The sequence below is a fragment of the Archocentrus centrarchus genome, chromosome 9 (genome assembly GCF_007364275.1).
Source record: "Archocentrus centrarchus isolate MPI-CPG fArcCen1 chromosome 9, fArcCen1, whole genome shotgun sequence".
Taxonomy (NCBI): domain Eukaryota; kingdom Metazoa; phylum Chordata; class Actinopteri; order Cichliformes; family Cichlidae; genus Archocentrus; species Archocentrus centrarchus.
Genome location: NC_044354.1, coordinates 26,349,628 through 26,363,244, shown reverse-complemented (window position 1 = coordinate 26,363,244; position 13,617 = coordinate 26,349,628). Strand labels below are relative to the sequence as shown.

Sequence of the window (13,617 nt, the reverse complement as noted above, 5' to 3'; positions counted from 1 at the left end):
GCAAAGGTATACCTTCATTGCTACAGATAATTTCATAAACCCACCGATATCTGTGTGGAGTGAGGCAGAAGAGCTTGCATAGTCCTCTAATGGCAGGCTCTGGTAACTCTAAATCAAAGAATATGACAAGCTGTTATTGTTCATGGAAGAACTGACTGCAATCTAACAGTGGAAAGGTTGAAATAAGACATAAGCCCTCACCTTTGCCCTGTATACACTGTTTCAGGTCTCCGAATATCTCCTTGCGCTCTTTCACACTGGCTGTTGTCACCTTCACTGCAAACTTCTTCAGTGTGTCTGAAACCTGAAGTAACACACACATTTAGAAGGAAAAATGGCAGCAGTCTTGCCTAAGAACAAAATAGATACGGTTTATGATCACATCTGAGAACAGGCTTCATAAGAGTATTTGGTATTTCCCTGACAGTAATCTCTAAGGAATCAAAGATCACCATCCACTACCCACATATCTAAACTGCTCCCGCCCAAATATTTCATTATTCAGAAAAAGTTTCATTATTTGAATGAAAAATCCATCAGTGGTCCCAGTCAGACAAAAAACACAGCAAATCATCATCTTCAGCCTGTTTTCCAGTATCTCTGAATACATACTGTAACATGTAGGGGACAGATGATTGTCAAGCATCCCCGACAATACCCAACGCCAGTCTGGGTTAGATTATCTGAGTGGTTGCAGTGTTCGCATGAAGTCAGAAACAGACAATCAGCATGCTCGTTGCATACGTTGACAGACGCCGATGTTTCTTTAGTTTCCCGAGTTTTTTAAACCAAAAAGTTACAATTTTCAGATTTTTTTGGGCAGGAGCCAGTCTGCATTTACTATGGCAAATACTTTGAGGGGTTGATCCCAATGATGAAACATAACCCCAGTGCAGGGACTCCCTGCACCTTTCAGTGTACATGAAGGAGAAAATGTTGGAGAAAAGTCTTGAGTTAATTTGAGCAGTTCTGACTAGGGTTGCAGCTATCAATTATTTTAGAAATTGAGCTTTCTATCAATTATTTAATCGATTATTTGATTAATAGGATAAGAAATACTTTTGTCTTATTATTGAGCAATAGTAAATATTAAAAAGAGAAAAAAACAAGTCTTTTAAAATGAACTGCTCATTGGTTTCCATTTTAGAACCTGTAATGTTTTAATAGTTTAACTGCAACAACATCTGCCAAAAGAACTAAACCCTTTCATTGTGTTTATGTGCTGTATGAAAATTAAAGTTTTTTGAACAGGTATACATACAACCTAAAATAAGGTGTAAAATAAAATAGTCTTTACTCTGTCTTCCTGGAAGGCTTTCTTACATTAGTAGGAGACACAGAAAAAAAGTACTGACAGTGTTGCGCTCCTGGATGAAGTAGATTTGGTGTGTCTTCTTGTGTGTGCATGTGTGTTTGTCTGCATGTTTAAGTGAATGAGTATGTGTGGTTGTATGCCTTTAAAGGAGAGCGTGAGCTGAGGTTTGTCCTGTGCTTTGATGCAATGTTTCCTGCTGCAGAAAACAGACGTTCTGATGGTGTGCATGTTAATAATAATTCAGTGTCCAACCTAATAGCCCCAGGTCTGTTTTTGGACACTAGAAAAACATTTTCTTTCACCCCACCTGAACTCAGCATCTCGGTAATGGCTCTGCTTCTTTGCTCCGTGTGTGCAGACAGACTCCACGTTAAACTATGACAGCATCATTGCTGCTCTTGTGTTATCAGTCTTGTTGAGAAAACTTTATTTACAGGCGTGCTCCCAGATACGTTTCTATGACAGGTCTGTTTTTAATCAATGTGGGTGAAACACTCGCGCTTCCATGGTGAGCTCTACAGAGTCATGAATTAAATGAATCACTGAAGCAAAACATTCGCATCGAGGAATTTTTATAATTGAGTAATTCGATGAATCACTGCAGTCCTGGTTCTGACCTAGCCACACAACCAGGTTTCACAGCATTTACACCATGACAGCCAGGTCTCTCCACCCTGAAGATCAAAGGGAGTGAGGAGGGGGAGTCAAAGAGTGGACTGGACAGAGTTGTGTTGTGATAACGAACACTACGGGCAGTGTTTGTGTTTAGTCCCTCAAGATGTTAAAATCCTGTGGATTCAGTGGTTGAGTGCGGGCCTGTTTCCAAACATGTTGTCCATCTGATGTTTGACTGAAGGTGAGCAGCACTTCTGACAGAAATAGTTTCTACCATGTCTAAGAAATAAAGGTCTATCTAGCAAGTAGGAATACCCATAGATACTAGATAATACCTTAAGGCCATTTTCCTCTTGCTTTCACATCCTTCTACCATTTTACTGGCCTTCAATCGCCTGTTTTTGAACAATGAACCAAAGCCTCGTGTCTTTTCAGAGTTTCTTGGACGGTAGCCTTATACTTTCATCCCCACGGCGTCATGATTGCTGAGCACAAGCGGCACCGCGACTCTGTTTGAACCTTTGTCCGTCACAGAGACTGCGAGCCGGTCTGCAGGCAGTGAGAACAGAGGTTGAGCCGGCCCCCCCCGCTCCTCCGCCTGGCCTCGTCTAATACAGCTGCAGCGACGCAGCCCTGAGCTAACAGTCTGCTAGTCAGCTGCTGTCGACTTCCCGAGTTTCCTGACGGACACCCAAACACGCTGTTTTAAAAGCGACCTAAAGACAGCGCCGTCTTCGTTTCTACCTCACGCAGCAGCTGTTCTAAGAAGACATAATAAAAGCCTGCCACACAAACCTGCGTGTCCGCCGCCATCTTGCCGGTCTTGATGCAGGAAGAACTTGTTGGTGTCACTTCCGGGTCAAAGCTGCTACGTAGGTTTTTGCTGCATTCCAGACATTGGGAAATTGGATATCCAACCAGGTTCGCTTTTCAAAGCATTCTGCCAACCAGGCTGTCAGACGTCATTCAAATACGTAATTTTTTAGTGGCCTGAATCTCAACAAACTGTGACCTTAAGTGAAAATATTATATATATATGTAAATAAAACACGTACATGTTATGCTACTGACACAGATCCAAAGTAGATGTAAAACATTTTCATCCCTTTTATTACAAAATGAACAAATACAAACTGTCATGTACGAGGTCCTGTGAATGCGCCACACTCCGTCCTCCTTGCTTTACAATAGAAAACGTCCATTCCTGCATTTCATGTTAGATCAGCTTCTCTACCTGACGCTGATCTCCGCCTTTACCCCGATGCCCTCAGGTTATTATCGTGCAACTACGCACCCACTCCTTAGTCTGAAAAGAAGGTCAGTAGGGGTCGCCACAGCGAGTTTCCCTAAAGATTCTTGTCGCCCTGTGGAATTGAACCATCAACTTTTTGCTTGCCAAGTGAATAAGTACAATCCTAAATAATGTTGTACTTTTTCTTTTTAATTGGATTTTTAAATTATCTCAGACAGCTTTGAACTCCTAAAACCATTTAAGAACTCATTACTGCAGTATTTTCAAAAACACTTAAAACTTCATATGACTAAGTTTCTGCCAGCTGAGAGGTTGAGTTAAATTCACATCTTTGCCCCACATAAGACTAACAACTGAAGTTCTCAGAGACCTACACAAGGGAGAGCCATTTGAAAATGTACCCATTTTTATTTCCATAAAACGTTTTCTGCTGCATTTTAATTTGTCGCTGCCCCTTCTCACCTGTTTTTTTTCTTTAATTAATTAATATATATTTTTTAATGGCAAGACTGGAAAGACTGGAAATTCTTTAACATTTGTATTTGGTAAATTTCATGAACATAATGTAAAATCATAAAGGCTGTTTTTAAGTTTTTTGGTAGAATCATTTTATGCATATGACAAACAACAAAGTGACAAATGCTCACATGATTTGATGTGGCCTCCAATTAAGTTATACAGATTTTTATTGCTATTATTCCTCATTATGTTTACATATTTCATGTTATTGGACTTTTTCTTTATATGTCATTTGACTGTTATTTAATTTTTTTTTGTGAAAACATCTTGTGTGGTACCTGTGCCTAAAACTCAGCATCCGAAGGACCAAAACAGCAGACCAGTGTCACTGACTTCACCTCTGATGAAGACGCTGGAGAGGTTAGGAGAAGCCGGGGAGCGCTGTAAGAATCCCCTATTTTTATTTCTCCAGTGTTTTCAATACCATTCTGCCGAGTCTTCTGAGGAACAAGCTGGAATAAGTTGGAGTCGGTTGTCACTTGTCAAAGATCCTGGACTGCCTTACCAACGGACCACAGTATGTGAGGGCTTGGGATTGTGTGTCCAATACGGTGGTCAGCAGCACAGGAGCCCCTCAAGGAACAGTCCTGGCTCCATTCCTTTTCACCCTGTACACTGCTGACTTCAGGTACAGCTCACAGTCATGTCATCTCCAGAAGTTCTCAGATGACTCTGCGATTGTCGGCCTTATCACAAACGATGAGGATAGCGAGTACAGAGGACTGATCTCAGACTTTGTGGATTGGTGTTTGAGCAATCACCTCCAGATTAATGCGGGGAAGACAAGAACTGATGGTGGACTTCTGCAGGAGCAGACATCCCCCTCTATCAGTGAACATTGAGTGAACACATATTGAGCGAGTGGGCTCTTACAAATACATGGGTGTTCACATAATAACAAATTGGGACTGGACTGACAATACTGTGGCACTGTACAAAAAAGGCCAGAGTAGATTTAGTAGCATCCATACTGGGGAATAACTCCCACCTCATGCATGGGACTGTGGCAGCACTGGGCAGGTCCTTCAGTGAGCGACAGCTTCATCCCGAAGTGTGCAAGAGAGCGCCATCATAGGTCCTTCCTTCCTGCTGCTGTCAGACTCTACAACCAGCACTGACCCACAGCAGACAGTTTACTCTTTTACTTATTTCACATAACTAAACTGCAATAATAATCATTAATTTTACTAAATGTATATAAATGTTTAAAGATTTTTGTTGTAGAGTATTTTAGTATTTTTCCCTCTCAGATTTGATGTATTATTTATTCTTGCTTTTGTACTGAGTGTTCTACTGACCCTTTGCTCTTTGCAACACCGTAAATTTCCCACAGTGTGGGACAAATAAAGGATTATCTTATCTTATCTTTTCTTTTACAGAATGGAGTCTCAAACTAGGCAAAAATTGAAGTCCACCAACTGAAAGTCTGTTCATGATGTTCCATATAAAGTGACGAAAGAAATATTTATACTATCAAGATCTAGTGTAAGGAAACATGTATATGTGCATATATGTCATCATTTATAAAAGAGGGTATGTTGATACTGAAATCTGTTTGGGTTTTATAATAAAAGACAAGCAAAAATGAGGATCCAGAAGAAACATTTATTATAAAGATGAGGACAGACGTTTTAGCCCCTCTATGATTTCTGTTTGCACACAATAACAGAATTATTTCAGAAATAAAAATACCAGAGTCAATATTGCTGACCTCCTGAAAAACTGACCTTTTTACTGAGCCATAGCACAAACCACGGCTGTGCAATGATGCATGTTAACTTTGTAATGCTCAAAGATGTAAAATCAAGTTCAAACTGAGGGTTGTCTTCCAGTTTACACACAGTATTAAAAACTCCAGCAAGAGTTTGAGCTGTCAGTTGAGAAAACATCGTGCCAAAAACAAAAGAAATCAGTTTAGACTTGAGGAAAATAATTGCTGATGTTGACAAAGCATGAAATGGATACACAAAGTTATCACAGCATTTCCAAGTGTCAAGAACTGGAGTAAGAAGGATCATCAAGAAATTCAAAGAGAGTCACACAGTACAGAACAGGCCTGGCAGAGGTAGGAAGAGAAAGATTTCAAAGACTCTGGAACAGAAACTAGTAAGAAACCTGGCTAAAGACCCCAGAACAACTGCCAAGGCACCAGTGAATGAATTATCCAAGCCACGAACTATAGTCTCAAAGAAGACAGTCACTAGAACCCTGCACAGGAACGTACTGCGAGGCTGCAGACCAAGAAAAACTCCACTTCTGCAGAAGAGACAGCTTCAAGCAAACTGCAGTATGCTAAGGACATCCTAGAAAGACTGTGCATACTGGAAGTGCATCCTTTGGTGAGATGAGATGAAACTAGAGCTCTTTGGACACAGATACGCTGCTTATGTTTGGCTAGATGGCCAAAGTGAATGTTAATGACTGGCCTGCACAAAGCCCTGACTTGAATCCCAATGAAAATCTGTGGGGTGAACTGAAAACCACGATCCATTCCAGAGGACCATCAAATCTGGAGGAGCCAAAGAAGAAGCATCCAAAATAATACTTTTTCAAAATGATTTGGAAAAACTGTGTAAAAATTCCTTGTTCTGTTTAACAGTGCTTGGGAAATCATAGGAAAAATCATAGGAGGGCAAATAATTCTGTCCTCATCTGTTATTTACGTGTGTCCAAAATTAAATTGAAAAAAGTTAGTCTAAGGTAAAGAGAATCTATTCTGCTCATTCAAACTCCATATTTTTACTGTGGGACAACAGTAGAATACATTTGCATGATCCACAGTTCAGAAATGATCCTTGTATTTATCTCACTAGTACATGGCCGTGCTTTAGTATTGTTTGGTCTGTGATTTTAGTCTGTTGTTATGTGGTTACTAGGCAACATGGTAATTATCATACATAAATGAAATGTTATGATATAAATTAAATGTTATTGCTGTGAAATTAAAATGCTAAATGCTTTTATAGGGGTTGTAGATGCAAAAAATAAAGCTCCAGATGTTGTAGGTGGTTGCTTGGCAACGTGATGAAGTTGTAATACCTGATATAGATTAGAACCTTCAAGGGCCCCAAGATGTACCTCTGTGCCAAGTTTGACCTGCTCAGATCCTAATCATGTAGGAGGAGTTCACCGGCAAACAGACGACCCAGGAAGCTATAAAACACACTGCTTTAATGACACCTTTTATTCTGCTGTAAGTTCTACAGACTAGATTTATTTATACAACAGAAGTGGCACAGTGTGGCGTGGAGTTTGCATGGTCTCCCGTGTCTGTGTGGGTTTTCTCCGGGTACTCCGGGTTTTTCTGCCACAGTCCAAAGACATTGCAGTTAGTCTCCTCTGTGTTAGCCCTGCAGCAAGCTGCCAACTTGTACACGACGTACCCCTCCAGATGGATAGGCTCCAGCTCCGCCATGATCCTGATTTGGACAAGTGGAAGAAAATGGATGGATGGAAATGACAGGAGTACTGGTTGTGGCAGCAGAAATTTCAAACACATCTTCAGCCGCTGTGGGGACAAATCCAAACCTATCTGCATGCATAGACACAAACACAAAACAGAAGTGAGAAATATTATTGTATTTGTGCTTTGGATGGACTCAATATTTATTCTAGCTGAATATGACCCATGTCATGTAGACTATTACACATTCATTAAATCTAATAAGACACATAGTCTAATAGCAATAAACAGAAGCACATATTGTCTCTGTAGGTCCGCCAATTAATCATGTTAAAATGTTAAACCCCTAAAACAAGGACCTTTAACCTGGCAACACGCTGTCTGGCCTTGCTGCACAGTATGCATGTCCTTGTAATTTTCCACTAGAGTCAAGGTGACACATGGACCACGCATCAGTGAAATAAGTGTGATCTGCAGGGATAATCCACTCTTTTATTAAATGTCCATATGTACATATGGTCTGCATGGGGTTCCCATTATTTGGTTATAGACTGATTATTATAATAATAGTAAACATCGGTCACTGCTTATTCTAACTGCAGATAAACAGAAACTGGGCTCCAGGGCCAGGCTTTCAAATCATCAGCACTAAGAGCCCACACTGATGAAGACTACACAATGATAGAAATGGAGGACTTCGAGGTCACCCTGTTGTTGAAATTATGTTTTCCACATTCTGTTTTGTAAATGATGTAATCAAGACTGATATGCTCTGACTATATGACAACTGTAACTTGAATTAGAAAGCGCCAGTACTTCATGCCATCTCACAAGAGTATGGTATGCAGTTCTGACCCGGATTAATCCGTAAAAACTGTTTGGAAATGGCTTTATGAAATTTAATAAATTGGACTCTTATTCTGTTGTTTTGTCATCCTGTTCGATTGAAACGAACACGCCGAAACCTAAAGGCTTAAACAGCAAAACAGCACACACACTCTTGGTATTATTATAAATCCTTCAACTCAAACATGAGACGATCAAGAAGTACACTTGCTCTCCAGCGCATGTATGTACTAATGCGATACGTGGGAGATTTTAAATTGGAGGGCCTTACACTCAGTTTTTATGTATGATATGAAAAAATATTTGGGGATTGCATCTGAGCGAAAAAAAGGAAGAGCAAAATGACAATGAAATAATAAATCACTCAAAAAACAAACAACAACAATACAAAACAAATTTAATGATTGCGAGGACAGGTCAGGTTCACAGCTAAGCTTTCATGTCACATATAGACATCCATTTCTCTTTTCCCATTTGGAGCTATTTGAGGCTCCCACATATTTACAAAGTCTGGTATCTGTCTGTTTTCTTTTTTTCATCCCTTGTAACATCACTTCTGAGTGATGAATGGGAACCACTCATCACTCAAACTAACATTATAATGACTGAAGCCTAATGATATTTGATTAAGAATATGTGTGTGCATAGTTTTCCATAACAAGACATGGCAAAACACTTATTTAGATGCAATTTGAACAAATCTTCATGACACTGAGATTTCACGGGGAGGCCAGTACTGGTTTCATTCTGTGGATATCCATTCAATGAACTTTTAAGGTTTTAGATCCACGTTGTAATGTCTCAGTGGTGGGCTGTCCAGAGGCATGACCTTTTAAAAAGGGGAGTCATTTAAAAATAGAGCGATAAGAAGCAGCTGAGCAATCCATGGTACCATATCAGTGAAGACTTGAACTATAGCGAGAAGAACAGGAATGATCCTCCATAAATATGTCACACAAGAATAGTTCAGCTAAGATGCTGGAGTCCCACAGTTATAGTTACTCTCCTCTTCCTAGATGTTTTACCCTCACAGTCCCTTATTTTTCTTTCGACAGGCAGCGGGGGGGCTCTTATCTAAAACTCAAAAAGATTATAAGTCCCACAACGAGGAGTGCTGCTACCACTCCAACCGACGATGAACACCACTTTCATCTTCTTGTTCTCCCATCTTTTCTTTGTCTTCACCTGGGGGCAGTCTTTTCAAATTTTTTACTCTAGGAAAAAAACAAAATTAGAAGGTGTTAGATTTTGTTCTTGTCTAAACTGAATTCCTTTTGAATATCTAACAGTTGTAATCAAGATAAGACACAGAAACTGGCACGCTCACGCCACCTCCATGCAAGATCTAACGCGTCTCAGACTGAAGGTCAGGTTGAAAGCCCACAGGGCAAACAAAGTGAGATTTTGATTCAAGAGCAGTGCTCAAAGTAGTTCTTTGGAGTCACTGATCATTGTGTTAAATTAAAGCTGCACTAGTCAGTGTCCTCTTACCCCCAAACTGGTAAATCTGTGGATGCATTTACTTTTCAAACCATGGTTTAAAGTCAAATACAGGCGTCACATTTTTGTAGATTCTTATTCCAGTGTCATGGCCTGACAGAAGGCTGAAAGACACCAAAAGCGCCAAAGAATGATGATTCTTTGTAGGCTCATCAAAACCACAATTCCCTTTTATACTGCATCAGTGTGATCTGCTGTAAGAACGTACAACTCTGAATGCTTTCTTTGTTCCCAGTCGATGACATTCAAATGCAGCTCCGTGTGCTTTTGAACTTCAATTTCCCTGTTTGCTTTTTAGTTCTCTGGATGCTCAACTGTGTCATGTAACGCAGCCAAGTGGGCAATGTGGGAACGATGCGACCTCCCTGTTGACCCCTGGACGGACATTCATACCCAGGGAGACCAGCTTGCTTCATTCATCTTAAGAAACAATAGGAAATACCATTCTAAATATAGCACCCTAAAACACAATCAGGATGTAAATTGCACATTTGTTTTCCTCTCCAACTCCACCTAAGGCATATTTATAGACATCAGTATAGCATGTCTCGTATTAATCCCAAGGTGCCTGTGGAGAGGGGATCTGCATGCCATTTCCTCCATTTATTCCCTTTCAAAATAAAACCCAAAGACTTTTTATAGGGAACATGCAGTGAAAACAGAGTGATGCTCGGTGATGATGTGCTTTTCCAGATGGACAGTTCACCTTTTCCAGCAGCTGATCAGCTCTATCCTCAAGCTCATTCAGTTTGCCAGATCTTTCTTCAGCTTTGTGCAGGTTGTCCAGCATGATGACCTTCACTCCTCCATTCATCCTGGGTCTGCTGCAGGCGGCTCTTCCCGTTCTCCTGTCCAATCAAAACACACAGTTTGATTTAAACGGAGACATATTAACTCAGTCTTTTGGGACCTTCACGGGAATTGTTTAAAACCTTCCCAAGGTGAGATAACGACAAATGTCAGCTGACACACAAGTTGTGATGCTCTTTATGTTTTGGGATACACACAGGATCTCAGCGAGCACAGCCACTGTGACCGTGAAAGTCCACAAAACACACAGCAGTGCACACAGTGGACATGTTTAAACTCAAACTAAGATCAAATTAGAAAAACAACAAAAGTCACAGGTTTACACTGGTTCTTGGTTCTTGTTGTGTGTCACTTTTAAAAAAATGCTATTAAATTTAAGGGGATCTATGGTGCTCATTGCCAATAGATCCTGCTGTTAGATGACCATATAAGGGATATCCACTTTCACTGACATCATAGAAGGCCAAAAAGTAGAAAAAAGAGTGATGGTTTGGAGTAATCTGAAGCCTGGCTCAGCTTTCGTTAACCTTAAGCTTAAACCTTAAGCTGCCAACTGAAAAACTGGCAGCCAACAACAACAACAACAACAACAACAACTCGGCTGCCTGATGCAGATCACAATGGCATCTTGTTTTATCAACCCAGTCAGATTCTTTTCCTCACCTGCTTTTCAAGCCTATTAAAGAAGGGCTACATTAATCTGTGACTTCTGACATAATATTTGTAACCAGGTCACAGAACAGAATGATTTACACAGCAGTAAGCGAGTAACAAGAAGAACAAGTTCTGAGACGTGAAGTTGATAAAAAAGAAAAGGTACTCGCAGTCAGACTGACTGTGGCAGCACCTTACAGGACGGCAAATGAGCAGCACCAACACGGAAACAGGATCTTTCACAAACAGTTTGACCACAGAGTCATTTGTATCCTGACAGCTCTCTCCTTCACATTTGGCCTCTGGGGCGTGGGAGGAAACCAACATCTCAGAAACTGACAGGAACAGGAAATCAACAGACAGAGCAAAACAAGAGCACCTCAGCAGCTTGATTCAGTTCACACTCGGCTGCTTTCATCTGTAAAGGTTTTCATAGCCTAACATGACACAGTGTGTTTACAACTGCGACGTCTGCTCGCTGGGTCTGGATAAGAGTAAACCTGCACCTCACCCAGCAATGGTGACTGATTTATGCCTGGGTTATCTCATCCTGGGCATAGCAAACAGCAGCTGAACAATGGTCTGCATTTAAAATTCAACACAGGAAATGCTGCCCATTCCAGTTCCCCTCCTTGCTTCCTTCCTTCCTTCCCTCACTCCCTCCCTCCTGCATTCATGTACCTGTGATTATGCTGGGAACCCACATGCACATCATGCCATAGCATGCTTAGTCTGCTGTCTTCTGGCACGTAATCCTGTTTGAAACCATACATAACAGCCTAACGCGAAATGAGAGTTTATTCTTTCTTCGGGGTGTGTTTTATTAACGAGCTGGTTTAATATTTAAAAGACAAGAAATATAATTAATTAATTCCATTCATTTAGTTCGCACCTATCTCACTTCACAGGTTAACCTGGTGCTTTCTTCACTGGAAACTGGTTAGCCTCACTTCCTTCATATTTTTACTATATTCATTAACCTTATGTTATCTCGCTGTAATGAGTCTCTGGATAAATAGATTATGTTGGGCTGTAAACTGGCAGAAGCTGCTCATTACTGCCCCGGGAGACTTTACCCACAGGATATAAAGGGTCGCAGCGCACTTTAAGCGATCTTTTAAAAAAAAAAAATATATATATAGTAAGCTTATTCAGCCCAAACAAACTTTTTGTCTCATTTATCTCGTCTTTTTGTCCAAGCTGTTAGCTCAAAGGAGGCCGATATTCACTTACCATGTCTCTTGTCGTCAGTTCTGCGATTGCGTCGAAACTGTCACTGAGTCCGGCGCATTTAAAGGACGACTGGAGTTAACTTTAAAGTCCGAGGAACACGCACGGCTTCTGCGGCGTTTACCTGGCAGGTGTCACGACTTCGGACAGAGCGAGATTCAGCGCTTTTCTCACCTCCGTGTCCTCCTCCTCTCACTTTCACTTCTCTTCTCGCTTCAAGACTTGTTTGCGCTTTGCCCGTGAGGCGTTCAGGGTATTCCCGGAATCTTTACAATTAGAAAACGTGCGTTCCGTTAAAGGCCAAAGTGATGCAGAACCGGAAAAGTCCCGGATTTCCCCCGTGCTCTGCCACTGTCTATGGAACTGTGTGAAATTTTACTTTTATATTCATTGACAGCTATGAATAGATTGCAAATTACGATTTCTATTCAGACCATTAGCACTCCGTGAAATTCATCTTACATGTTTACCTATCAGTAAACAAACAGGATTTTAATCACACATTTTAATCAAAGAGCTTATATAATGTTCTTGATATTTAAAAATATTTAAAAAATATCTGCTTAGCTTTGCATCCTTTTTTGTGTGTGTTTCTAATTTGAAGCAGTTGTCACCTTCACACTCCTGATGTGGATTTACTCCTGGTGACCAAAATGTGGCGGCATGGTGGTACAGTGGTTAGGGCTGTTTCCCTCATAGCAGGAAGTGTTCTGGTTCCAAACGCTGGCCAGCTTGGCACCACAAATGAGATGTCAAACAAGGTTCAGAAAAAAATGTATTTTAATTTTCAAACTTTAACTGCTTTCTACTCTATATGTTTTGTAAGCCAGCTATGGCATTTGCTGTACAGACCTGAAGTGCTGGAGCAGGTTCTGTTTATCTATATGATTTTGTAGTATTTTAGAAGCCCATGTGAGCTGAGAACTATATGTATGGCATGTTTGGCACAACAGAACAATAATTTCTAAAAGTGGAGCCACTGTATTTTATTTTTGGGCTCTACTAGAGTCCAAAAATAAAGATTAGATTATTCATAGTTAGAAAAAAAAAAAAATCTTTCTTCACCTTATTTGAGCCTTGGTGCAGCCCCTCTCTCTAAAATGGGCATAAACAGTATGAAAGACATTCTGCATTGTGTGGTGGTTGCAAAAACATCTAACCCTACACATGTCTATCGTGAAAAACCCCTGACTCTGACTTCTGTAAAACATATTTGTGATGCATTTATGAACTCAGTCGCTAATTCAAGGCTCAGGGCTTCACCACTTTACAACTAGTGGGTGACATCATCTTTTTTATTCTATGGAAATACTCTTTAGCGCTCTTTCCCTCCCATCTTTCAACTGATTAGCTGACACTTGTAAACAGAAAACTTGCACAGTAGGCGGGCTTTCTGTGATCAGCACTGAAGCTGTTCTTCTGCCATATATCTCGCCTATATGATAGTGCACTGCCTATGAAGAATTTGAGCTC

General features: G+C 40.6%; 1 protein-coding gene and 1 long non-coding RNA gene across 2 annotated transcripts in view; both read right to left on the bottom strand.

Annotated features, from left to right (window-relative positions):
- Window positions 1-2,779, bottom strand: part of gcn1 (GCN1 activator of EIF2AK4) — a 30,394-nt gene extending 27,615 nt beyond the window's left edge. Inside the window, exons 1-3 of the mRNA XM_030738416.1 lie at window positions 2,726-2,779; window positions 202-304; window positions 45-108 (exon numbers count right to left, since the gene is read on the bottom strand). Coding sequence (XP_030594276.1) covers window positions 45-108; window positions 202-304; window positions 2,726-2,743 — 185 coding nt within the window. The 5' untranslated portion in view covers window positions 2,744-2,779. The remainder of the gene's footprint in view (window positions 1-44; window positions 109-201; window positions 305-2,725) is intronic.
- A 5,700-nt stretch (window positions 2,780-8,479) lies between these two features.
- LOC115785769 (uncharacterized) lies at window positions 8,480-10,293 on the bottom strand. Its single transcript, XR_004020383.1, has 2 exons — window positions 10,157-10,293; window positions 8,480-9,164 (listed from the first exon to the last, which is right to left on the bottom strand). It is a non-coding gene; the product is annotated as an uncharacterized LOC115785769 (long non-coding RNA).
- Between the last annotated feature and the right edge of the window lie 3,324 nt (window positions 10,294-13,617).